The sequence below is a fragment of the Mustelus asterias genome, chromosome 9, assembly GCF_964213995.1.
Source record: "Mustelus asterias chromosome 9, sMusAst1.hap1.1, whole genome shotgun sequence".
NCBI lineage: Eukaryota > Metazoa > Chordata > Chondrichthyes > Carcharhiniformes > Triakidae > Mustelus > Mustelus asterias.
Genome location: NC_135809.1, coordinates 42,103,997 through 42,131,599, shown reverse-complemented (window position 1 = coordinate 42,131,599; position 27,603 = coordinate 42,103,997). Strand labels below are relative to the sequence as shown.

The 27,603-nt window shown below is 41.5% G+C and overlaps 1 protein-coding gene across 3 annotated transcripts in view; it reads left to right on the top strand.

The window, feature by feature from the left end:
* Window positions 1–27,603, top strand: part of erc1b (ELKS/RAB6-interacting/CAST family member 1b) — a 788,812-nt gene that overhangs the window by 327,193 nt on the left and 434,016 nt on the right. For all 3 annotated transcript variants that reach the window (XM_078220074.1, XM_078220073.1, XM_078220075.1), the window contains one exon: window positions 9,996–10,156. In XM_078220074.1, the coding sequence (XP_078076200.1) occupies window positions 9,996–10,156 (161 nt within the window). The remainder of the gene's footprint in view (window positions 1–9,995; window positions 10,157–27,603) is intronic.

The window sequence follows — 27,603 nt, the reverse complement described above, 5'->3', positions numbered from 1 at the left end:
ATGCAGCTGTTGCATAGTATATATATATATGTATATATGGTCACTGTTTCTGCATTCTGCCTTCAATTGCTTTTCCCTTTTACTATTTCTCCTTTTTTCATGTTTCATCTATATTCATTGAATACAGAGGCAGTTATTTCACAATGTACACTTTTCTAAAAATTGCTTTTAATATCTTCAGTTTCTTTATTTAGTCTTGCACATTTCTGTAGACCTTTGACTGGTGACTAACTGCTCTGGATCAGGACACAAGAAATGCAAATTGACTTTTCTACTCAACCTGTATGTTCTTTGTTCAAGCAATCAAGTCTTAACTCAGTTTCACCAACTGTTGAAATAACTTTCACCTAAAGCAATATCTCATGTTGAGGACAAACTTGATTGATGTGAATGATGCTATGAAAATATAGGGTTGGAGCTGCTTGATCTATGGTGAAACAACCTTTTGCATTGATTGATTTAGACATGATGCTTCTTTTGCAATAGTCAACTTAGGCATACAACACTGATGCTGTTTAATTTTCCGCCCCCACCCTTGCACCTCTGCCGTGCCCTGTAATACTTTCCAATGTATTGTCATTTACAGTGACAGCATCCTGCTGCTTACTGTTTTCTCTTTGATTGATGTCTCAGGAAGTTCGCTCAGTTGAGTTACATGGTCCTGTCATCTAATTTAAGTATTTTAAATCTCACCCCTGTAGCCTGCATTGAAGAGGTATTACCTTCACGAAAATGTGATTGGAAGATGGTTTAGTACGTTTACATATTTTTTTAACAAGATACCATGTTAAGTACATTTTTCTTCCAACGGTTGGCCTGCCTCAAGCAAAATAAGTAATATTTTTCACTTTTTTTTCATAATACAATTGTTTCTTTACTATCTTCCTCAGAATCTATCCTGAAGTATTTGTTCTTCATTGTATGATGTTCTTCATTGCAGAATGATGCCGAAGTTTAATCAGTCATTTGCAGGCTAGCCATCAAGAGAAAGCAAGCTGTTCCAACACAAATGGATTACTAGAAATGTAAATTATAACTTTAACCCATCACCAAAAACAATCACTAAGTGCCCTGTTGCCTCAAGAGGCAGAATGTTCTCCTCAGTATCGGGTGGGAACGGAAGAGGGCAGGTAAGTAATTTTGTGCCATGGGTCAGAGTCATAGAGTTTTACAGCATGGAAACAGGCCCTTTGGCCCAACTTGTCCATGCTGCCCCTTTTTTAAAAAAACCCCTAAGCTAATCCCAATTGCCCGCATTTAGCCTATATCCCTCTTATAGAGTCATAGAGGTTTAAGTGGGTCATGTATGTATTAGAGGGTCAGTGGGAAGTTTAATGGTCCAGTAACTGGCAGTGGGCAGCTAGCCTGTTCCCTCCCTCCACACCAGCCCTTTGACAATTTGAAACTTTCCCAAAAGCTTCAGGATCTTGAGATGACCTCCAGGACCGTGATTTTTGAAAATCCCAGCCCCATTTGTCAAGAGGTCCTAGTCTGACTTCCGGACATTCTGGAATGATTCTGCTCAAGTTAGATTGGCAGGAAACCGGAGTGGCTACATGGTCTTCAGTGATGCTATATGGTCTTCACTGATGCACCATGTCATATTCTTCATCACCATGATTTCTGTGCTCTAAATTTTCCCTGATTTGCCTGGAATTCAGTATGAATATTACATTATTTTACAATGTCTTTTTCTCATCTGCTCCAAGACAGTTTGCAAGTGAATAGTTCATAAAATGGGTGTTATTCATGCATCCAAACCATTTGGTTTTGGCTCAGTTAGCATTTTCAACAGTCTGAAGGTCAAGAACAAGCAATGCAAAAAGATTGGCACCTGGCCATCTTAAGGTGTCTTGGCACAGAACAAAATTTGATTCAGGTTCTAATTTATACAGATTACATTTATTATATACAAAGCTAGATGATTACTATCTATATTCATACAGTTATGTGGTCTTAGCCTACCGTCTTCTGCTTTATAGCCTATTCTCCTTCATTATTCCCTTTTATTCATAGATGTACCTCTCACATATTTACTGTCAAAGACAAATACTGTTTGGAGATGGATGTCAGTTCATTGCTTTCTTCCAGAACAAGTTGCAACTTGATATTTTAACTTTGTTCACAAAATATAATTGCCACAGGCTTGTAAAAATCAACCTTCTTCAAATGCATTTTCTGAAAGTTTTTATAAGATAGAATTTTTTCTTGCCCTTGATTTATGAAGCTACAGCTGTGTTTTAAATAGAATCAGCCTTTGTTTTCAGTCCAAAACCTGTCCCCATAACTGCATTACAGAGTCATTGTTTTACTTGATCTGCTCTTGGTAAGGTTGTAGCATCATCCAACTATACAAATGTTGAACACATTTTTAGAGGCTTACTGAAAATGCAAACGCAGGAAGAGGCCATTTGGCCCCTTGAGCCTGCTCCGCCATTTGATAAGATTTTGGCTGATCTTATTGAGGCTTCAGTTCCACTTCCTGACGACTCCCAATACCTTTTGACTCCTTTGTTAGTCAAGAATCTCTCTTCCTCTCTGTAAGAAGCTGCCGGTGTGAGAAGACCCCTTTCAAGTTCTTTTACTGATAGAAGTCAGTCATTTTCACTAGGGGGTGATTTCCCTTCTCCACAACTGCTCACGTAGCCCCATTCTTTTACTACAGCATTTATTTCAAGTCTGCGTCTTCGTAGAAAGTGGAAAGTCTTTGCAATACCTTCAAATCCAGCATCCTCAAAGCTATCCAGTGCACCCAAAGCTGTCCAATGCATGCAGCAATCTGCATCACAGAATACAGAGGCATTAATTACTTCAGTAATATTTGAATTTATTCTGTTTCACATTTGGTCAAACTAAAAACATTCTGCTATACAGTAGGAGAGCATCTGATGATCCCCATTGATTCTTTCTTCATTTAGTCTCACAGTCTATACTTTCCACCCTCCATATTTGCAAGCCCCCACCCCCCTCCCCTCCCCTTCCAGGACTCGGGATCTAAACTCTCCCCGCCCCCCCACCCTCTCAGGATCTCTGCTCTAATCCTGCCCACTCCAGTCTCGAGGTCTAAACTCTCTCCTTCCCTACTTCCAGTATCAGGATCAAACTCTTCCCTGTCTCTCCCCTTCCAATCTCGACACATTCCCCATTCTCTCTCTTCAGCCTCCAATATCTCCCCCACCTTCCAGTCTCCAAGCTCTCCCCTCTATTCATCCTGTGTCCAAACTCACCCCCTTCCTCCAGCCTCTAAACTCTTCCCCCTCTATCATCCTGTGTCCAAAATCTTCAATATTTACCATGTTTCCACGGTCTGTGTTTTTTCCGTGCTGACTTCAAATCTGCAGCAGAACTAGCAGGCAAACATCATTTCCAGTTTCCTGCTGGTCCTGTAAATGGTTGGGGAGGGGGAAGGGGGACAGGAGTGAAGGGGTTTAAGGAATCTGGGAGAGAGAGAGGAGAGGGGATGAAGAGGGAAAAGAACAAGAGGATGGAGGAGGGAGGGAAAAAACTGCTACAATCTGTAAGGTAGCGAATGTGACATTTTGTCTGGTTTGGATTTTTACACTTATCAAGATAAATGCAAAGGACTGAAAGACCTTTGTGCTGGGAGTTTCTAGTCTTGCCAGCTTCGAGACCCGTCACTGGCACAACTGGAAAGTTGGGGGTGTGGTGGAAGAAAATTGCTCCTGGGCGGTGGTTGGGTTGTTTGGGGTGGTGGTGGTAGGGATGGCCAGGGGTGGGGCGGGGGGGGGGGGCGGGAGGTGGTTTGCTGGGAAGAGAACTGCTGCAATCTTTGATGGAGGGGTGCGTGAAGGATGTGATAGAGAGAGGGGGTGTGTGGGCATGGTGGCAGGGTTGTGCTGCATAAGATATAGGCTGTAAAGAAAAACAAAAGAACCTCATCAAAACTGGGTCTGTTTTTTCTAAAGTTAACTCAGTTTTATGATGTTTGAAGCTGGCGAAATTAAGAAATATGGAAAATAAACTCATCATTTTTGGTGTCTGGTGATGTTGCTGATTGCAAATATTTGAGCACTGTGGTTTTAGGCAATTGGTGACATTGATGTCAGTTACAGTACATGTAATGTTCAATATTTGCTGAATTATTGGTTTTGAGTGCAGTTAATATCAAACAATGGCTAAATGACGATTTTGAGTGCAATTGAAGTTGAATGATGGCTAAATGATTGCTTTCGAACACAATTGATATCAAACGAGTGCATACAAATGATAAACCTTTCAGTATCCTTGTGCAGTTGAGATTTATTAAGTATCAAACTTTTAACTGTGGTAATTATACAACTACCATTGTAATGTCAAGTTTTAAAGAAAAACACTCTGGGCAAGATTTTCCCAGAAATCGGCAGTCCCAGATTTGCCAGCCCCGCTAGCAACTTAGAAATGTGAGAATTGGGGTACCATATTTAAAGGACATCCCAGCAAACAGCAATCAAACCATTTAACCCTGCATTTCCAACTTGGGCACTGCCTGGGCAGTGCTGGGGGTGCTCGGGCAGTTTCTGGGCATAACCTGCTTCCACTGAACATGGCACTCCCTTGGGAGGTCTATATGCCTTTGCAGACCAGTTGGGTGTCGTGCCATTCTGCCATCACACTGCCGTGGATAGATATTTTGACTGGAGTGGGAGATGTTTCCAAAGTAGGGACCTGATAGTTACATGATAAGGTATTCAAATGGGGTTCCCGACATTGAACATCAGGAAATGCACCCAGTCAGGCAGGGGGAGGGGATAATTGTGTTGTGCGTTTACGCTGAAGTAAAATGTGACTTTGGACTTCTTGCGATACTTTCCACTCTTTTCGCCGAGCTCGTCCGGCACAAATGGGAGTGGCTAATCCCAGTTTTTGTGATTCCCCTTGTATCTCCCATTCTAGCTCTGCTCTTTATCTCTTTGCCATCCTCCCATCCCTCTTTGATGTCTTCCTTGTCTTTTGTCTTCTGTGTTTCTTCCTAAGCTCCTATTCTTCTCTTTCCAGCCAGTTCTATCCTTCTCAACCTTTGCTTTCTTTCTCCTCCTCTCAAAATAAATGGCAACTTTTAGTGTTTAACTAATCTGCAAAAGATGCACATCCTGGGATTTGCACTGCTAAGATATTTTTCTGACTGCTAACATTATGTGGCAACGAAGTATTCCATCTAGTGTTTCAGAACAAAATTGTAAAAACTCCCCTCTTGCCGAAAGTCAAGCCAAGATTTAATTTTGGACCCTGGGGATTGCAGATTAACATTCTGTTGTTGGAGCTCCCAGGCTGTTCTCGAAAAAAAACTGTAGCTGGTGTCACTCTCTGCTTAACAACCATGCAATCTGAATGCCAGAGTTTCATTAAAAACTGTCATCACATTGAAATGTGAATAAAATGTTTTGGATTCTTTGCAGTTTCCTTTTTTTTAATAAGTGACTTCACTCTTTACTGAGAACACATTTTTGAAAAATGTTGCAGAGAGTGACACAAAAATTTTAGAGGCGATTCTCCCAAAAAAGTTCTACGTGTTGAATTTGTGTTAAAACTGGAGTAAATCATGCTGGTTTTTTCAGCGGGAGTTTCAAAATGAATCTCCCACACTCTGAGCACTGCAGAGTGCACGAGCATAAATCACTCCAAACATTCTCCCTGAAGAGGCCGGCAGCATAGTGCTGAGCGGGCACCTGCGCATGTGCCAATCTGTCAGCGCATGTGCAGTAGCTCGCACTGCCAGCCTCCCAATTGCTGGCCAGCTCCGCGACCCCGCATTGCTGCCCCTCCGCGCACCCCCCCCCCCCCCCCCCCCCCCCCCACATCACCACCAGTTCGCTGGCCCCCAAACATGTCTGGGCCAGCCTCGACCCGTCCCCGGACTGCCTCAATGTTTCTCTCCCCCATCCTCTCTCCTCCTCTAGCAGGCAGACCATCGAGTCATCACTTGATGAAGGAGCAGCGCTCCTAAAGCTCGTGATTTCAAAAAACCTGTCGAACTTTAACCTGGTGTTGTGAGACTTTGTACTGTGTCCACCCCAGTCCAACGCCGGCATCTCCACATCAATATATTCCTCAATCAATATCCTGAAAACAGATACATATACTTCCATGCCCCCTGTTCCATGTGTGTCCATGTGCCCTCCTTGAAAATGCCACTAACACCTAGCAGCCCTTCAATATGTTCTAGTACTGAAATTCCTAGCCCCTGTATGAATTCCTTCTTCTCCCAGCAGTCCTAGAGTAAGTATTAATGAGCTGATCTTGCACAACACATTCTGTTTCAATTGGTAGATTCAAAATATTATTGCTTAAATCCCCAACACTAATTTAGATCTGTGTCTGTTATTTTTTTCATTTCCGTCTTTCTCCTTCCACTAAGGCTGTTAAGGTTCCATTTAAATCTCCCCTACCTCAAGGAGAGATAAAGGCACTCATGCATATTTTTCATCTTCAGTCTCCATCAAAATAAGTAATTCTAGAAAAAAATTAACAATGAAGAAATGTTTTTATTTCATGAGTAGTTGGGAGCATGGTTGCTTTCTAGTGGCGCACAGTGTCTGCTCAGATCACGTTTTTATACCTGTGCTGATAATGCTTTTCCGTGTCATTGAAAGAATGAAAATCAACATCAATTCTGTAATAAGGAAATTCCCAAATATAGGTCATACATTCTACATTTCTGTTGTAAGGCAGGCAAGATCCGAGGAGAGGAGTTCTGTTCTTCAGAGAAAACAAAAGGTTCTGTAAACATTTGAAATGTTCATTTTTGTAACACTTAACTGTTCATTTAAAATTATCCATTCAAAAATGTGATTTTTTTCAAAAACTTAATTTCAAGAACACTGTTTTTTCATTTCATGGATCAGTTTTAGTACTCATTCCGTTTTATTGTATTATTAGAAATGTACAGTATATGTTGGGCAGATTTTTTAGATCATGCTGGGACAGACACAGAGGTGGGCAGGCACAGATTGTAGACTGCTGGTGACTGTGCCAGTCCCCTGGCTCCATTCCACCTTCGGGTCATTTTCATAAAAGTAGGATTGGGGGTGGGGTATGCCAGGATTCTCCAATCACAGGCGGTGGCACTAAGGGCCTATTAAAGCCTATTGTTGGAGGTTTAGTGAAATTTTCCAGATGGCATTCAGTCCCTGGAGATGTGGGGGAACAGAGCAGCTGCCTGGAAGTGACCTCCTGGTGATAAATAGGAGAGCCAGCACTCTCCCTAATCTTAAGGGTGCTCAGGGACTTCAGCAATAGCCTCAAGATTCCTGTTGTGGTGTCCCCCTAGCTGAAAAGAGCTTTCATTTATTTTAAAAATCATAAAGTTGGTTAGAGGGCACTTACAAGTTGGCGACATCCTCTCTTTCTGTTTCTGAAAAGTATCTTCTTCTTCAGTGCTTGAGAGCCTCCTACTGGCCCTCCAGCTAGCTTTGAGGGGCCACCCACCATTATTAATTGAATGGCGAGTCCACCCTCTAGCCAGAAATGAGCAAATTCAGGGAAAATCACAGGAGTGACTCTTCCCCACACAGTGGGCTTCTGATCCTAATTTTAGCTTGCCAGCAGCGTCCTGAAGCCCACGGGGACCTTCCAGGCTGAACATAAGGTACCTGTGTGTCAGTTGGCAGCATTCTTTCCTGAGTCTTTGGCTTCTAAGTTCAACTCCCATCAAGGCTTCAGTACAAGAATCAACATTAACTCTCCTGTAGACTGGAGAGATGTCATGGACAATTGCACATCTGTGTGCAGATCCTCCCACCAAGACGTATGCTGTTTTGTTCACAGGCTCGTTTCACATTGTGAAATGGCCAGTTTCATGGCAACTTTAATCATTAAATTATATTTTTCTTTTAATTAATTGGAACAAGTTGAACAAGTGAACCAGTTGGAAAAGTTTTTTGTAGGGAATTCCTACACAACCTGGTTCGCTCAGTTAGCGGATAATCCCAGGGTGAAGGTTTCAAACCCCAGATCGGGTGATGATTTCTTCTTAAATATTTTGTTCAAAATACTTTTGTTTATTGACTTCTTTATCTATGGTGAAACTCCAGTTAAGAACATATAGTTTTGGTTTCTAAGACTAACTTCCACCCAAACTAATTGCTTGATGGGGGAAAAGAATATCCTGCCATTAAAAACTTTACTTTTAAAATGGCTGTCCTGGGTGGCTGCAATTTTTTCCACTGACTGATTTTGTTGTAAACGAGACAGTAATGAGACACCCCAGCTCACAAAGGAAATGCATAAATTCAGCGACAGAAACTGCATCAGAACATGTACAGGAAGTGTTCCCCTGCTATTGCAACACGAATAAACGCAGTCAAAAATTTAGGCTGACACTCCAGTGCAGAACTGAGGGGGCACTGCACTGTTTTCTGGATGAGTCATTAAACTAAGGGCCCATCTATCTGCTTGAGTGGATGTAAAAGATCCATGGCACTATTTCAAAGACGGTCAGATGAGCTATCCCTGGTGACGTGTTCCTGTGTTCCCTCAGAGACACGAGAAACCCTCAGCAGGCACCTCAAAGCATCGGGGAAATACCACCAGCGATGTCTTCCCAAGATCCTCCAAATCAGGTGGCAAGAAAGGCAGTCCAACAGCAATGTCCTCTCCCAAGCTAACTTACACAGCATTGAGACACTAATCACTCAAAACCAGCTCTACTGGGTAGGACATGTCAGTCATTCCCTGACATCAGACTCTCAGAAGCAACTACTCAAATTTCAGTTCCAGCGGGAGGATACACCTTTGGAATGCCCTCAGAGTGTCCCAGAAGAGGTCAAACTTTGACTCATGGCCTGTAACCAACCAAGATGAAGAAGGCTCATTCAGGAAGACACCGAACACATTGAGAGACTTCATCAGGAACATGAAGGGTGCACACAAACCTCCAAACAACTCATATACCCAGCCTTTCAGGGCATCATCTCAGTCATCTCAGAACCCATCGGACTGGAATGGATATAAGTTATTCTTGATCTTGAGGGGCCGTCTAGACCTAGTCAGTTCATCCCTCAATCAGCACCATAAAAAAAAACATTGGGTGGAGTTTTTTCATTTTTCTGTGGAGTTCTGTGGGCAGGAAAAGCTACATTGAAACTGCCTGACCCAAAAGTGGCCTTCTCCACCGCATTGCTCACAACCTGAAAAAGAAAATTTCAAGGGGCAGGTCCTGTTCGCCCCAGTGGCAACTTAAAGATCAAGGATCGGAAGTAGACCATTCAGCCCATCAAGTCTGGTCTTTCATTCAATGAGATCATGACTGATCTGATATGATAATACTCAACTCCACTTTCCCACCATATCCCCATAACCCTTGATTCAGTGAGCTTTACGCATGAGCAGTCGAAGACACCACACAGTCAGTGAGACACAGCCAGAGTAAGTATGGGTATTGGGAATTTGGAGCACAGTGAGAATTGGGTGCAGAGGGGAAAGAGGTCCTTTTTGATTTTTTTTGCTTTCTAACTTTTTAAAATCTTCAGAGTGGTCTTGCCCTGCTGAAACAGTAGAGACTACAAAGGAGACAGCTGATAAGTAAGTAGTGGATAAGGTCAGGTAAGTATTTGCTGTTTTTAATCACTTATAGTTTGTAAGATCTTTTTGTGGTTTATAGTTTGTAAGGGCTATATTCTTTAGGAAAGAAGGACCTAGAATAATTGATATTAGTTAATTGATACTAAGCATCTTTCAAAGGTTAATTTTAAAACAGTAAGTCGTAGCAGAAGAGGTTGAAATCATGGTGTGTTCCTTATGCTCCACATGAGACAATGGCGGCTGCCTCTATGGCCAGTTGCTAAGTAAATTCTGTCCCATGTGCCCATTTGCAGATTGAGCCTTTGTGAAAGCCTCTGAAAGTTTTCAATCTGTAGGATGATAAACCAGCTATTTTAATTGTAATCTTACTGGATTTGGTTTGGTGTTTATTGCATTTAAGTTAATATTGCTTACAATGTAAGTGTTATTTCGATTTTACTGTTGTTCACAAGTGCCTTAAATTTTTGGGTTTGTAGGTGGAAGAGTTAATGGCAGCAATGGAAAAAGTGAAGCTTGAACTGGAGCTGATGAATGCCAAGCTGTCATCTACCCAGCAGTCCCTTGCAGAAAAGGAAGCCCACCTCACTAACCTGCGTGCTGAGAGGAGGAAGCACCTAGAGGAAGTCCTTGAAATGAAGTAAGGGCAATCTTTTCAGTTCAGTGTTTTATTTATGAAGTGATATTTCTTGTAGCTCTCCCATACAGTTGTTTTTGTTTGTCTTTCTAAATCACATTTAATTTCTCCTGTGCTTCAACGCAGTTGTATATTGCTTCAGTATGGATTATGAGTTCTTAGCCTGTGTTTGAACAAGTAGCACATCGTAGTAGGACATAAATTCATGTCCAAAGTTCTTCAGTCAGTGTGTATCAACTTTAACATCCTTGGGGAAATATTGAGCAGTAATTAGGTGTTCCCCTCAAAAAGGTGGGTCGTACCTTGACTCCCTTGAGTCACAGTCTCTCTTGATTAGGAGTCAGAGCAGAGCGATTTGTACCAAACAAAATATAGTTTTCTCAGTATTATCTGAGAAAACAACAGATTTGTACTGATTCTCTGTTCAATTGCCACTTGAACAAATGGCTTTAAGATTTTGATTCTTTGTTGGAATTCTTGTTGGAATATCAAGAGAATAGTAAACTGAAATATTTTATGCTGTTGTTTACAAAACAAAATTATCAGACTGGTTTTGTGTACACGGGCCCAGATTTTCACTCCCAAGTCGGGTATGAAGAGCCAGGAATTTTCCTGACTTGCCAGATTTTCATTCCGGGAAAGCAGCTTCTAATTGGAAGCATGTCCACTGCCCCACAAACAGTACAAAGGCAGCCACGGGCTGCCGAGTGCAGAGGTGGACTACTTCAAATGGCCACTACCATGATCGTCCCTATTGTAGTAATAACGGCACAAGAAAAGGCCTCAAGCTCACAACCCTCACCCCCCCATCCCACGTCCCCCATGACCGATCTATTCTGACTCGTGCTCCTACCCATTCCCATGGTCCCTCATATCTTCCATGCCCACTATCTTTGCCTTTCCACCCTCTATGTCAACTCACCCAGTATTCACCATGGGTAGAGCTCAGGAGCCATGGTAAGAAGAAATAAAATAAAGTTCTAAACAAGTATTGCAGTCATCATGAGATTAAAAAGTTTCAATTGATAAAAGCCCATTCAATACATGTAAATTCCTTCAAGTTCTGAATATTTCATAAAAACAGCATCTATGTTCAAAGCCCCACATCAAAGAAGACTAATCTGTCTATAACCACTTGGAGTTGTGAATTTACACACCCTCCACTGTGATAATGATAGGCTAAGGAAGCAGTCAATCAGAAATAATACTACAATGATGCTCTTAGGCTTATGTCAACAAACATCTATTGAAATTGAAGCACTGATTTTTTTCAGCTACAGTCCAGCTTATTTTCTTGTAACAAAATTTAAAGGGCAAGGGATTTAAATGACTCAACAGTTCCACAGACCTTGTCCAATTTTCGCACACATTCATGTCTACTCAATAACCCCAAAGGAATACCTGATCTCTCCCAAAGGGTACCTGATCTATCCCAAAGGGTACCTGATCTCTCCCATTGGGTACCTAACCTCTCCAAATAACTTGGATAGATTTAGACCTTTCAATCAAATTTGTAAAGCCCATGAATTGTGTTTCAGAAACCTACGTGACCAAAATTGCTTCTATTTGAAGGCGGCCTCCATGAACTGCAAATGTGCAAAATACATCCTGTTCCACCATCCCCCCTCCCGCCCCCATCCCCCAGAGAAAATGGCAAGTGCCAACTTCAGGGGTGGGATTTCCTGGCTCTAGCCCCACTTTGGCTAAGGTGCAGAACCCTTCCAGTCTTTTGAAAATTCAGGCCATTGTATATTTCTTTGATTTTCTTTTTTTCAATTTTCTTTTCTCCTGATTGGTATGTTCTTAGTTATGTAATTGGTTCAAACTTTGCAGGCCCTATTTTCTGAAAAGTTGAAATGGTACATAAGACTCCATATAGCAACCAAATTATAATATGGGTTGCACATTTTTGTCACACTTAGGCTTGGTTGTAATGAAGTTGAGATGAAGTGGAAAGAATGATGGGTAAAATAAGCAAATTAAGTTTGTTAATAGAGCTGTTGATTTTCATGTTATTTTAAAATAATGAAATATTCTAAAGAATATGTGCAGGAAAGGATAATGACTTAGTTTCATATTTGAGCCTTGATTTAATGAGATTCCATCCATAATTTGAAGCTATGACAAGGGCATGGGTCAAAAAATTTAGGCACCTGAATCCATATTCAAATATGCTAATCTGACATTAGTAAGTAGGATCTGCTGCTTGCTGCACAAGTGTATTGAGTCCTCAAGCAATGCTCACTCCTACATCAATGCACAAGGGCTGTATTATTGATCCTGTGGCACAATGCATCTAATTTTAAAAGGACCAATAAAAATGCATAATTATACAAATAAAACATATTCATTTTTAAAGTGTGCAAAATATTTTCTTTTGTACTGTAAGGTTGTTATGGTGGCACTTTGTGGAGGCAATCCTACTGTTGCCACTGCAGTAGTAAAGAAACTGAAGTGTTGCATAATAATTTGCTTCACGTGAAAAAGCAAGTCAGGGTTGTGCAGATAAAAAACAGAGATTGGGATTTATGTTCTGTGGAAGAAAAGACCATTGACAACAAGTGCTGTTGTCTCTGCTTTGATTTAGTAATGCCAGTAGGATGCACTTAAAATTTCAGGACACATGAATTCAGTAGTTTTTCCTCATGAGATTGTATTTGGTATAATAGACTAAATTATTTGATCTTCTCTTTCTTTTGGGGAAGAATTGGAAATTCAGCCTATTCAGGGAAATGGCAATTTGGGTTACTGTTCTTGCCTGTATCAGCAGACATTCAGAAGATGAGTTGGAAATTTGATTCCAGGATTCGGCCAATTCTGCCAAACAAGAGGGTGGAAGCAGCACCTGTTTTAAATCTCTCTCTGACTTCCTTTCCTTATGTGGGGAGCTATCTGGGGTTTTCTTAAGGAACTGACTATAGTTCAATTTTCCTGAGGTTCAACGTTTTATTGAAATCACGGGGTTGAATTATCAGTAGTTGTAACTCTCTCCTCTAAAACGTCTAAAAACTTTTAAAACTGAGTCTTAATTGTAGATGTAGATTTGTGAAACTTACCACCTCATAGTACTGCTTTCTCTCTTACTGTGTGAAGTCTAGAATAATGATACTAAATGTGATTTTAAAAAAATTAGGGAGTAGAAATTCAGATCTATGGTTAAATCCCTTAATATAATTTTAAGCCTATTAACATGCTACAAAATCACCTCTAAACCTTTAAAAGAACATTGCTGTGCTCCCGTTCACATTAATGGGTGCAAACAACACCCAGATTTACCTCTCTACCAATCTCTGTGCTGGCTTGCTGGCATATTCCAAGGTGGCTTCTTGCTGTGACGGCTATCCACCCACCTGCGACAGCTAGCTGATTAAAATGCATGAGTTATTCATCTCCTGACTCCCAAAGCATTTCCACCATCTACAAGACATAAGTAGGGAGTGGATGAGCGGGCATTGCCAATAAGATTTGAGGAGCTTGATACCATCCAGAACAATGCAGTCTGCTTGATCAGCATCCCATTCACCAACTTAAACATTCACTCTCTCCACCACAAATGCACAGTGGCAGCATTGTTTACAATTCTCAAGATGCACCGCGGCTACTCGCCAAGCCTCCTTCAACATTATCTCCTAAACCCATGACCTCTACCACCCAAAAAGGACAAGGGCAGCAGACAAACACGGATCTGCAAGTTGCCCTCCAAGCCACACATCGTCCTGACTTGTAATACTGTTGCTGTTCCTTCACCGTTGCAGGTTAAAAACCTGGAATTCATTTCCAAACAGCACTATGGATATAACTACACCAAATTGAATGCACTGGTTCAAGAAGGGAGCTCACCATCTCCTTTTCAAGGGCATTACGGATGATCAACAAGTTTCATTGAACTGTTTAAAATTATGAGGGCCCGGATAGAGTGGGAGTGGATAGGAAGGACGTATTGCCCTGATCAGAGAGATGAATAGCAAGGGCATAGATTAAACGTTGCAGAGCAATTAAATTAAACATTCAGAAATCTTTTCCTCCAGTTCGTTTGGAGGTTTGGAACTGATTGGTTCAAAAGCAGAAACCCTCATCACATGTAAAAATACTTGGATATGGACTTTTTGAAGTTCTGTACCCAAGAACTGGAAAATTGGATTAGGCTGGATAGCTCTTTGTCAGCCACAATAATGGTGGGCCAAATGGCCTCCTTCTGTGCCATAAATTTTCTGTTTGTGTATAAAAATCATCCTCTTTGACCAAGCTTTTGACCATTGACCCTAATATCTCTTTAGCTTAGCGTCATATTTGGTTTTATAACATTCCTTGAGGCGCCGTGGGACTGTTTATTATTTTAAACTTGCTGCAAGGCTACAAGTTATTTTTTTCCTTTCTAGCTGTGACACAGGAGAGAGAGAGACATTTCTCTTCAGCTTCAAGCCAACACTTAATAATTACTAGTTTCTAAATGGAGATGGTGTGGCCAGTTTCTTTTTCTCTTTTTTCACTATGCCACAAGAAATGTTGTGAAATTCTTTAAATTCAATAGAAATTGTATTTTATTTGTCATGCGTTGCATGTAAAATAAACCAGCTTGTTGGTTTACAGTTGGTCTTTTCACACTGAACTCTTTATCAGTCCACCTTGTGGAAGATGGAAGAAATGCATGTGAAGCTACATGTAAGAGGCGGCACGGTAGCACAGTGGTTAGCACTGCTGCTTCACAGCTCCAGGGTCCCGGGTTCGATTCCCGGCTCGGGTCACTGTCTGTGTGGAGTTTGCACATTCTCCTCGTGTCTGCGTGGGTTTCCTCCGGGTGCTCCGGTTTCCTCCCACAGTCCAAAGATGTGCGGGTTAGGTTGATTGGCCAGGTTAAAAAAATTGCCCCTTAGAGTCCTGGGATGTGTAGGTTAGAGGGGTTAGCGGGTAAAATATGTGGGGGTAGGGCCTGGGTGGGATTGTGGTCGGTGCAGACTCGATGGGCCGAATGGCCTCCTTCTGCACTGTAGGGTTTCTATGATTTCTATGATTTCTAAGATTCTAGGACCCAGTTCATAAATGGTGCAGTTTCATTGTTATGATTACCAGGTCATCCTATTCATGAATCCATCTTGACCATATGTGACAAAGGATCTACTTTGAAGGCATTGCTGACATTAACTTGATAGGACATCTAATGCAGATGTGAAATTTGTAACAGTCTTTTGCATTGAAAATGCAGGCTGTCGTGGTCATTTGTCCTGTTTCTCCCCATTTGGAGCAAATCCAATAATGTGTAAAGCTTTTGACCACATATTTGTCGGTAATATCTTTTATACTTTGGAGCAGAATAGACTTGTGATCTTTTGTGATCGAAAAGAACAGAAGTAATGTTGCTAAAGATCGATTGCTTGAAAATTTCCAAATTAGAGAATGTTAACTGGTTAAAATATTGTGGTTCTCGATTATGAAATGATGACTTGACAATATAATTCCATATGATTGCAGAAAAAATAAGTATTGTTGATTGGATTCCTTTCTTTCAGTGCATGTGCTTAATAACTCCACTGCAATGTCAGGTGAATGGACGTGCAGCCTTTCTGTATTTGGGAGAGTCGTTAGCATTTCAGTAAACTGGCAGGAGTTTTTTTTTGCAAAACATTTGGTATGAGTTGCACTTTACCCAACCAGTTCCCATCCTTTTAAGAAGTATCCATCAGATTTATTTAAAAAAAGCAACTCTTCCTCAAGGTTCATCTTGTGTCTTTATTTTGCAGAAATACAAATCAATAGTCTCATGTTTGTTGATACACTGCCAGCTGAGAAATAAATTGCAGATGAGACAAATTTGAAATTAAAGCTCTGTCTAGGTTATGATTTGATGATCAAATTTTTCAACAATTTCAAATATTAACTCATTGTGATTCAAAGTATTGTGACGCTATTATATTTTCTGCTGTCGAAATTTATTGTTGCACTACCCCAGAAAAGCTCAGGTGGCTTTAACATAGATTTTCTGCCAGTGGCTCAGACTTTCCAGTCTCTGAATCATTGAAGACCAGATGACACTCCAAGATGCTCTGTGCCACTCCTTGCAAGTCCCAATGGGAATTGCCCATGTGAACTTCTGATGGCAATTCTCCTGCTCCCCATGAGCCTCTGAAATATTCTCCAACTCTGAGTTAGAGTGGGAGACTTTGGACAGTCCAAACCACTTAACTAGATAGTTATCCAAAAAATGTTAGTCAGATTAAAACCCACACTAACACAATGAAGCCCCCCCCCCCCCCCCCCCCCCCCCCCCTCCACCTACCCCCAGAATCTCCCTGATTCAACCTTACCACTTGATTCCTTCATGGCACCACGATTCCTCCAGCTTGACCTAATCCATCCTCACCATCTTACCCAGTTGTCACCTTAACCATTTACCTCACCCCCTCACCCCCTTCCCCCCACCCCTTGCCCACTTACGTTACCCACGCAGCCCCTTTCCCACAACTTATCCACCCTACTCCTTTACCCACTCACCTTACCCATCATACCCTCCTATCGAACACACTCTACGCCTCCTAGCCACTTATTTATTCCAACCTATCTCCTTATCCATTTACTTTCTCTCTATGGCTTTTCAAAGAAGCTTTAGAACATTTAATCTCTTTCCCAAAATTGTACAGAGTGTTGGATAAAGCAAGAATGTGAAACTCACTGGCTTCACAGCCCCCCTTTTTTTTGTCTGATTAAACAGCACTATGTGCAATATCAGAGTGCTGGCGAGGATCACACAGCTGGTTGTGGGGCAGGAGCTAAACATGCTGGCAACATCAGGAATCTGAAATCGGGCTCCATTTTTAAAGAGCGCCCCAATTTCAAAGTTGAAATTAAGTGACCCACCCGCCTTGGACATTGGGGACCTTAGTAGATAAGGGAAACAACCCCCAACCCCCACACAGAAGGGGACTCCCCTCTCCCCATGGAGGAGGATAACCTCCCCTACCATTGGCCCCTTGTAGTGCTCCCTGCCAAGGGGCACTGCGAGTGTGCTAGGGGGCAATGCCCAAGCATGCCTCATGACTCCAGGCACCTCCCTGCCTCAGCGCGTCATTACAACTGCTTTTCTTTTTTGAAAATGAATAGAGATTTGCGGCAGTGTGATACCACGCTGCCAGCGGGGAGAAGCATCGTGGGCAGATGTTACAAGTTTAAAAGTATGTATATCACGTGAACCTGATCGCATCATTGAAGTGGGGAAGATCTCACCAGTGCAAATCCTGTTTTTGGCCACTCACAAGATTTAGCGGCCATTACAGTATTTGCACCCATAGCTAACATGGCCGCAAGATCGCGCTCTCAATCTACACATTGTTAGCACACAAGCTGCTGCCATTGTCTCTAAGCGGAGGTATTTGCACCTTCTTCCCAATAAATCAGTCTCGGTCCCCTTTTAACAATCAAACCTTTGCGACTTGAAATCAAATATTCATCAGAACAGGTAACATGACAAACGGTGAGTTAATTGCCACAGAATTCCCAGTCTGACTTGCTCTTGTAGTCACAATATTTATTTGGCTGGTCCAGTTTAGTTTCTGGTCAATTGTACCTCCCAAGATGTTGTTAGTTTGGGATTCAGTAACGTTATTGAATGTCAAGTGGAAATGGCTGAATTCTGTTTTGTTGGCGATGGTCATTGCCTGGCACTTGTGTGGCATGAATGGTACACTATGTGAACCTAGCAGGCAGAAGTTTGTATCCGTTGATCCCAATCTTATTACTTTGTAGTACATATCTTTGACGTTCATAAAATATAAATTTAAACCAGATGTTATGAAGTTTTGCAGAAATTAGAATGTGTGGAAACACCTGCAATGCAAACACAAATGGTTTTCTTTTGTTGTGCATTGGGTTCTTTTCACCAATCAGTCTTGTGCAAAACTCTGGAATATAAAATTTGAGTTTGAGATTACTTCATTGGATTGTAATTAAATGTAATCAGCAGTTTACTTTTTCACATCCACAGGATATTAAAACTGCTTTCGAATCAATGAATCTCATAGAATTCTGTTGTCACTGTTGATGTAGCAAAAAACGTGAACTAATGCAGTCTGAAAATTAGTTAATGACTGGTTACCTGTTTTGGTAACGTCAGTTAAGAGATACATGCTGAATCAGACATCTGATGAAGACCCTGCCCTTCTTTGACATGTGCCATGAAATTTGATCACTTTAACAGATAGACGGAGCCTTGGTTTAATGTGACATTTGAAAGCAAATAGCCTTAATGGTGCAGTACTGTCTGAGTACTGTTAACACTCCCTCAAGATAAAAACTGGGAAATCTTAGTAACATCCCTACTCCTCAAACCAGAGAGCTATTGTGTTGATCATTCTAGCAGCTCAAAACAATGGGTCAGGTTGAAAGAATAACTTGAGAATTCATTTATATTTGGAACTTTTTAAAAAGATGAACACCCAATTATTTTATGTTTTACTGTGCATTCTGTACATTTCACTATCTACATTACATCCCGTCATATTTTAAACACTCCAAAATAATATCCCACACTTCCTCTTTCAACATTTTACTCACTTAGTTACTTGGGAATATTTACAATCTTTCTATGAAATGCTGAACAACAGTTTATAATGAACCTATAAGTCAGTTACAGCTGGTTCAGTTTTTCAAAGTTTAACCGGAAAGGCTCTATTTTCAAACCTCAAATTACTTGTGCTGAGATTGAATTTTGGAAAGTTTCAGGACAACTACTGAAACATCAGAGTGGTTTCAAACATGCTGAGACAACATTTTAAAAAGGCAAGAGAAGTTATTCAGTGAATTGGAGTAGCATTGTAATGGTGATATTCTAGCTGGAAATGCTTCACATTAATAAGCCCTCAATTTCAGAGCTGTCATTGTGATGAAAAATCAAGTAGAGAAAAAATATTTTGCCACAGAGGGAACTGACATTAATAGAATCTCGAACCAGGTCAAATGCCCATCCATGTTCCTTTAGGTTGTGTGTTGTTACAGAGACCTAATTGCAGAAAAGAGAGTACCTCAAAAATACTCGTACCATTTTTGTGGAAACCCAGTTGAGTAGAAATTTCAGTTTCCGCAAGTGCATGTGCCATTGCCAGCTGGTACTCAGGCTTACGCTACAAAGATTAAGCAGAGTAAATGCAGATGAATGAAAGGAAAATCACATGTGGCAAATCTGTTGAAAGTTTTTTGAGGATGCAACTTGCAGGCTGGACAAGGGGAAAGCAGTGAATGTAGTGTATTTGGATTTTCAAAAAGCATTTGATAAGATGCCATGGGATGTTATCACACAAAATTAAGACTCATGGGATTGGAGGTCATGTATTAGCATAGATTGAGGATCAGTTAGTTAATGGACAGAAAGCAGAGAATAGGAATAAATGGGACATTTCCAGGTTAGCAAAGTATAACTAGCAGGGCACTGCAAGGAATAGTTCTTAGAACTTAGATGACAGAATTGATTATGGGTTTCCAAGCTTACTGACGGAGCAAATTTAGGTGGGAAGTGAGCATTGAGAAAAAAACTGCAGAGAAACATCGAGAGATTGGGTGAGTGAGCATGAACATTTGGCAGATGGAATCCATTGTGGCCAAGTATGACGTTGTATGGTTTGGTATGATGGATTTTAAAAATATATGTTTTGGCTGTAGAGAGTCTGGAAAATGTTTGAATTCAGCTAGATCTGGGTGTCCTTGTACATGAATCACAGAAAGTTAACATACTGATACAGCAAGCAATAAGGGACTCAATTGGTATGTTAGCCTTTGTTACAAACGGCTTGGGGTATAACTGTAAAGAAGGCCTACTACAATTATATCGGGCTTTAGTGAAGACACACCTGGAAGTCTACATGCAGTTTTGGTCTCCTTAAGGAAGGATGTACTTGCTCTACAGGAAATGCAACGTAGGTTTTACTAAACTGGGGGCGGCACGGTAGCACAGTGGTTAGCACTGCTGCTTCACAGCTCCAGGGACCTGGGTTCGATTCCCGGCTTGGGTCACTGTCTGTGTGGAGTTTGCACATTCTCCTCGTGTCTGTGTGGGTTTCCTCCGGGTGCTCCGGTTTCCTCCCACAGTCCAAAGATGTGCGGGTTAGGTTGATTGGCCATGCTAAAATTGCCCCTTAGTGTCCTGGGATGCATAGATGAGAGGGATGAGCGGGTAAAATATGTAGGGATTATGGGGGTAGGGCCTGGGTGGGATTGTGGTCGGTGCAGACTCGATGGGCCGAATGGCCTCTTTCTGTACTGTAGGGTTTCTATGAATTCTATGAATAAAACTGGGATGAGAGGATTGTTCAACGAGGAGAAATTGAATAGACAGAGCCTATATTCCCTGGAGTTTTGAAGACTGTGAAGTGATCTAATTGAAACATTTAAAAAATCTTCAGGGACTTGACAGGATAAATGCTGAGAAAATGTTTCACCTGGCTGGGGAATCTGGACCATGTCGTCAATCTCAGAATAAGGGTTAGTTATTTAAGATTGAGATAAGAAGAAATTGTTTCACTCAAAGGGCTGTAAATCTTTGGAATTCTTTGCACCAAAGAGCTGCCGATGGGCACTTAATGAGTATATTCAAGACAAGAGGTTGATAAGTTTCTGGATACAAAGATAATTAGGGCTATGAGGATAGTGCAGGAAAGTTGAATAGAGTTTGAATATCAGCCATGATCTTGTTGAATGGCAGAGCAGGCTTAAAGAACTAAACATTCTTATGTATTCTGCTTTGAGCAGAGAGGGACATGATAGGGAAATGTGCTGAGGACACAAAAATAGGCAAGCGAGAAGGATGGTGAAAGACTTCAGGAAGACATAGACAGTTTAGTCAAATGAGCAGATCAGTGATGAGTGCAATATGATGTGGAATAGTTCACTTCAGTGAACCCATTAGAATTAATTTGGATATGAAGTTAATAAAGAATGATAACATGATGCAACTTGCAGCTTAATGTTTTATCTCCGTTTAAACAGTAGGGAAGGAGGTAAAGGAAGATTAGAAATTAGTCACGGGCAGAATTTACAGGGAGTAATGTAAATAGAAAAATCAATAGGTTTTAACACAGAAACTGTCCATGCATTATTTCAAAGCTCACTGGATTTAGGGATGGAAATTGACACGTTGAAGAATTGGCAAATATTATATAAAAGCAAAATGCTACGAATGCTGGAAACCTGAAAGGAAAAACAGAAACTCAGCAAGTCAGGCAGCATTGGTGGAGAACAAAACAGAATTAATGGACTGAATTTTCTGAGCGCATCAGAACCCCAACATTGGGAACAAATGTGGGTCCTGACTCCAATGGTGTCCAATATTCCTATGTACAAATAATTTAACAGCGACTAACAACTGCTGGAAAACAGGAAGAAATTGGCAATCAATCAATGCCTCATTTGATCAGAGATTGTTAAAATTTAGGTGAGTAGAATTAGAAGCAGCAATGGCATGGATAAGAAACTGGTCAGGGAATAGGAGGGAACGAGATGGATTGATGGGCAATGATAAGGAATATTACCCAAGCTGACAGGCTAACAGAATTACTTATAACCTTAAACCATATAATTGATGTAACCGTCTACTTTGTTGATAAAATAAAGCTCCAATAACAAAGTTTGTATACCTTTAAATTTGCAGGGTTACAGGGAAAGAGAAAGGTTGGGGAATAGCAAAGCTGGTCTTGCAGAGAACTGGCCTGAAAATGATGGATCAAATGGCCTCCTCCTGTGCTATGTCCATTCTATGATTCTATAAATTGATTTGCTTGAATAAATGGAAAATATCGTACTAAGTTGCACAAAATCTAACTTAACAATTAAAATTTCCTAGCATGGAGTCTAGAGAAATAAGGATGATTTTACATATGCAAAGGAACTCACCCATTAGGAGCACATAGCAGGAAACTGCTAACATTCCTTTGTCTCTGAAACATCTTCCCCTGTGTTTCCAAAGTTATAATCCATTTCACATTTGGACTTTTCCACACTGAGAGTGCCAGTGATCAGTGCCTTAATTCTGCTGTACATAAACTGCAAATCATCCAAAATGCAGTCTGAGGATAGCCAAGAGATGCTGCAAATGCTGCAACCTTTGCTGTGTACTCATCACAATTTTAATAAGAGTCAAAAGATAGTTTAGGGCATTGCAAATGTTGGTACCAGAAGTGACAATTGAGCTGCATGACATAAACATTTGAAGGATATCAGAAAGATGGCGTTTCTTATTTAAAAGATGCTGTCATAGCATTTGCAGTGTGCTTACCCTGAAACTACATTGAAGCTAGCAATTATGACAAGAGTCATGCTGATACCTTGCCAATAAAGATTTCATTGAATGCCAGTGTACCATTCCTGAGGTGCACTATCAAATGCTGAGCACAATTCCAAATGAGGCTTGACCAGCACACTGTATGGTTCCTCCCTCAAATAAAGTGAAAGCTACATAAACTTTGTGTTATACTAGCAGTTTGCAGTAACCAAAGTGATTGTATTGGTTATGTGGCATTGATTTAAAAACAGTTCTATCCCTTATTCCTTTTGTCTCAGTTGGCTGAATTTTACCATGGGCTTCAGGACCCTGACGTGAAAAGCAGGTCCTGAGCCTGCACCAAGGGAGCTTGGCAGTTTTACTGCAGGCGAGTGGTCTCCTGATGCTGCTGACCCAACCAGAGGGCTAACAGCTCTGAAGCCTCAGCAGTGCCACTGGGGGAGGTGGGTACTGCTGAGGCAGGTCGGAGACCATAAGGATGCCTTAAAATGGAGGCAGCCTAGGCAGATAAGTCAAACTTAAAATTCATTTTAAGGGGGCAGAGGGCGATAAGCCCCACAGGACAGAGGGAAAATTCTCTGGTGGATGAAGGCTGCAAGACTGCCTTTTGGTCTCCCCACACCTCCTTTGGACCACAGAACTTCTGGTGCAGATGCCCCACTGCTCTTAATTAGGAAAATCACCTGTCTGCCACTGGGAAACCTCTCCAGAAGCAGGACAGTGAGAGGGAGCGGTCCCTACCTAGATCCCCATTATTTTGCCATCTCTTCCTCTGTTCCTGCCACCCAGGCTTCAGTAAATTCAATTCATTTTATATGTGACTTGTAAGCCACGAGAATTTAAGTGTTTGGTCCACAAAGCCCAGCCGACTCAATATTTGTGTACTTACATTTCTTACTTGCGAGATTGTTCTATTTCATTTTCAAAGTACTACAAGTTCAGAAAGCCTTGTTCTTGGTAATGTGCCTCATTGGTGGATATATCCTAAATCCCAGGAGCCAGTTCTTTTAAATTTAGTGCAAGAGGTATGTAAATTAGTGGAAATATTGGATGCTTACGCCATATTTCACAGTTTGCATTGTTCAGCAGTTGAAGTAATAACCATGATACATATAGGATTTACACTGGATTGTGTTTTTCAAATAAGAGAGGACTTTCTCATTGCATGAATTCTTACAGCTGAATCCCATTATCCTGCATGCCACAAAGATCCTGCACTAAACAACAAAAGTTACAATAGAATCTGTGCCAGTCCCTGGTAAGATCATTTTACTCATGTTAGCAACTTAATGAAAACTCTGAAATGAATTATTTGTTTTTATATTCTTTACGTGTAAACAGAAAATATGCCGAATAGATTGGTTGCACAATAAACTAGGTTATCCAAACTGTACGTCTCCAAACTGTCCCACCTGGTAGCTGCAGAGCAGATTGTACCAACATTATGGCATTGGTTTAAAAATAGTTTATTCTTCTGCATCAACAATTGGTGTAAAATTAATTCTGCAATTCTTGATATCAAACCACAGTAAGTGTGTCATTAATTTACTCAAACACACATTACACAAGCTCTTTAAAATACTTCAAATGGGTATTCAGACTACAATACTAATGCCAATAAAATGCTTATAATGAGTTAAAGTAGCCTTTCATTTTTAGTATCAAGGAACATTTAACTGAGATACAGTGCTTATTCATGCTTCTCCTCCACCCCATCACAACACTGCCCCCTCCCCTCATCCTGTATTCGCTCAGGAGCACTTGACAGACAGATTTTGGTACATAACTATGGCTGATAAAACATCAGGCAGTCTGAGTCTTAAGGGGTTGCATTTTACATGCCTCCAGCGGGCATGTTTTTGCCAGGCGGTGGGGGGGGGGCAGGCAGGCAGGAAGGAGCATGTAAACTAGGGCAGATGCCCACCCCAACTTCTCACCCAGCCCCGATCTCACCCTCTCAATATGCAGATTGACAGGTGCCAAAATCGGAAACCTGCCCACCGTAATTAAATAGATAATTGCGGTCAATTAGGCTTGCTATCAAACCAATTAACCCTGATAATACGTTGCCCATGCCATAAAGACAGTTGGCAGCCCGATTTAAAAAAAAAAAAATTGTTCAAATCTTCGGGGACTGCCCTTTGCAGATTGGGATGGGCCCATAAGATGGAACTCCCTCTTTATTCCTACCCGCCTGCTGCCTTAAACCCATCACCTCCACCCTCCTTCATAACCTGCCTAAACCATCTCCGACAAAGACTCCAGACTTAACTTTCCGGAGATCCATTGGGTTGTCTTCTGCTTCCCCATTGCAGGCCCGGCAGTGCTCACTAATACAATCCCTCTGCGCTGCCATGACTGATGGAGCTACCAGCCAATCACTCACAAGGGCAGGACCTCCTTCCAAGTGAGGAGTGGAAATCCCACACTGGCCCTGTTTAGCCTGTTGCAGTGCTTTATGACTGCAGGGCGGGCCAGCAGGGAGCAGGTCTTTTGGTTAGCTACAGAAATAATATTTTCTGTTGAGAGCCAAATTTCTTAGTTTTAGGACAGGAGATTTGTTGGATTATGCACATTGTAAATTTTTCCTTAAAGTTCAGTGACCAAAAGCTCTATTCAGTTTAAATTTCCTGTTACCATGACATACTTCCAATTTTTAGTGAATTTGACTTTGACTTTTAACAGATAAAAACTTAAATACTATGCAGGAGTACTTGATCACACATTGTGTCACAAAGTGTTGTATCAAAGTGAGCAGCCCAGATCTTCTGGTCACTGGAGACAGAATGTACCCCTGAAGATGTACTTTGGGACTCCTTGATCGTCCCAACACATCGACTCTAAGGTAATTGTCCAGGAAGTTTGAACTTCCAATGGGCAATTCCCCTGTTGCTATGGAACCTTTGAAACAGTTTCACACTCTGAGTTAGCGTAGGAGATTTTAGATAGTTCTAATTTGCTTATCTGGATAGTTACCCAGAAAATGTTAGATGGAAAAATCCCCATCTAACTCCTGGGTAACTATACAACTGACCCTTCCACCATCCAACCTGAATAGTACCCTGGTCCACCCCCCCCCCAACCCCCACCTCCACCCCCCCCCAACCCCCACCTCCACCCCCCCCCAACCCCCACCTCCACCCCCCCCCCAACCTTCCCCCCCCCCCCCTCCCCCCACCCCCCAAACCCACCTGACTCCCCCCACTAACCAGCCCCCGACCTGCCATCCCTTCCCGACACGATCTGACAACCCCAACTCATCTATCTGCTCATCTACTGATCCACCCTACCTTTCTCACACCTCACCCACCTACCACTCTACCTAGTTCATCCAAGTAGTTAAGTCTCCTGGAAGTCACAAAGATGCGGATCTGTCCTTTCAGCGCAGAATTTGTGCAGATCCAGCAGACTTTGGTTTATATTCTTCTCCATCTGCAGAGCTCTCTGCCTTCCCAGCTGCCATCCTACCCACTTATCTACTCATCTCACTCAACTAGACACTTACCAACTCACTCACACCCACATTCACCAACACACTTAGAAGCTTGGGAATCTTAAACACTTAACAAAATGCAGCAGTTAGTGCTGTAAAAAAGGTGTGGCTTCAGTGCAGATTCTCTTTGCTGTTCTCTTTGAGGATTTTTGTGCTCAGGGACTTTCGCATTGTGGATCGAAATTGGCACCCTTTGATGTATGTAGTTTAGTGGATAGTTTTCTCTCTCAGCAGCATCCGGTATATGGATTCTGACTCTGATTGGAAGTTTTGGGCTCACTTGTGACAAGATCTCTTTCCCGTCTTTTGCCTACTAGTCCAGAGACAGAAATTTTGTGTGGTTGTGGTACAAAGCAGTTGTAACAGAGTGCCACAGACTGGCCTTCTTCACATGTGAGCTTCAACAGTGATTTTTGGTTGGCTGTCTGACCATTTCAATTAAATGTAAATTTAGGGAAGTTATAAGAGTTTTCATTTATAGGCAATTACTGAAATTCATAAGAAAACCATCATTATGCTGAAGATTACACTAGATTCAACTTTCCACAAATTTTATTTGATGATCTGAATTAGTCTGTCTGCTTTTAAAAATAGCATTTTATAGTCTGTAAGCTAGAAATCTTACATAGCTTTTGGCAATGCTGCTAGGGACATGGGTCAGCTTATTAAACAGTTTTGTGTTTGGAATGGACAAACCTAAACAAGAAGCAAGGGAGAAAATGTAAAATAATTTCCGTAACAAAAAAACTCTGATGCTATTTGATGGTGTTCAGTCTTGAGGAGGAATCTTCCCAAAATTTGTCAGAGCATCAGGCTCTGACTGAAAACCGGTGTGTATCTCACTCGATGCAAAGCCGAGTTTTCAGACCAGATTTTCAGCCACCCCCACACCCTTTCACAAGCAAGTCTCCCCATCCCCAACTCCTTTTCCTGGCATCAGCCCTTCCGAATCCCCCGCCCCACACCCCCTGGCACAGGTTGGCACCACTAGGGCATGACCCTCTGCCCCAGGGGGCTATACTTACCTTAGCAATCCCGGCGGAATCCCCTCGACTGAATCCCATCTTTAAATGCCTGCAGCGAGGTTTGAATAATTAGTGACAGGAATCGTGTGGCAGTAACATGAAGGTATAATCAAATGTATTTAAGTGAGGTTCCTACACTCATGGGAATTTGTGCCCATGAAGGACAAGGGCGCAAAGGTGCTCCTCCCTTGATATCAACTGACTGCCGTGTGACTGCTATTTTTTATTGGCGGTTTGCTCACTACAAATGTATAACTTAGCAGCATACTTACATTTACTTCTACAACCATTAATAACCATTGCTTTTGCAAGCTCTGGTTCTGCATACTGAATTTTAGGTTTTCTTTGGTATTTATGTTACACCTTTTCGACCTATCTGAAAGAATCAAGAAAGGAATCTTTAGGGATTTCCAGTAAAGCATTATTCAAAAAAAAAAGCCATTTTGGCGAGATAAATGCAAGCCTTGATTTCTGAGGAACATTAACCCCAGTACAAGTTTGAAACGTATTACTTCAAATTCTAGTAGTAACTCCAATGTTTTCCTAGCTTAGAGTTCATCGGTGTTGACTCTTGTAATTGCAGAGAGAAATTTCAAAGAAAAGAATTGTGCTAAATCAGAAATTATTACAGCATCAAAAAGTAGTTTAATCGCTCTTTCAAAATGCAACTTTG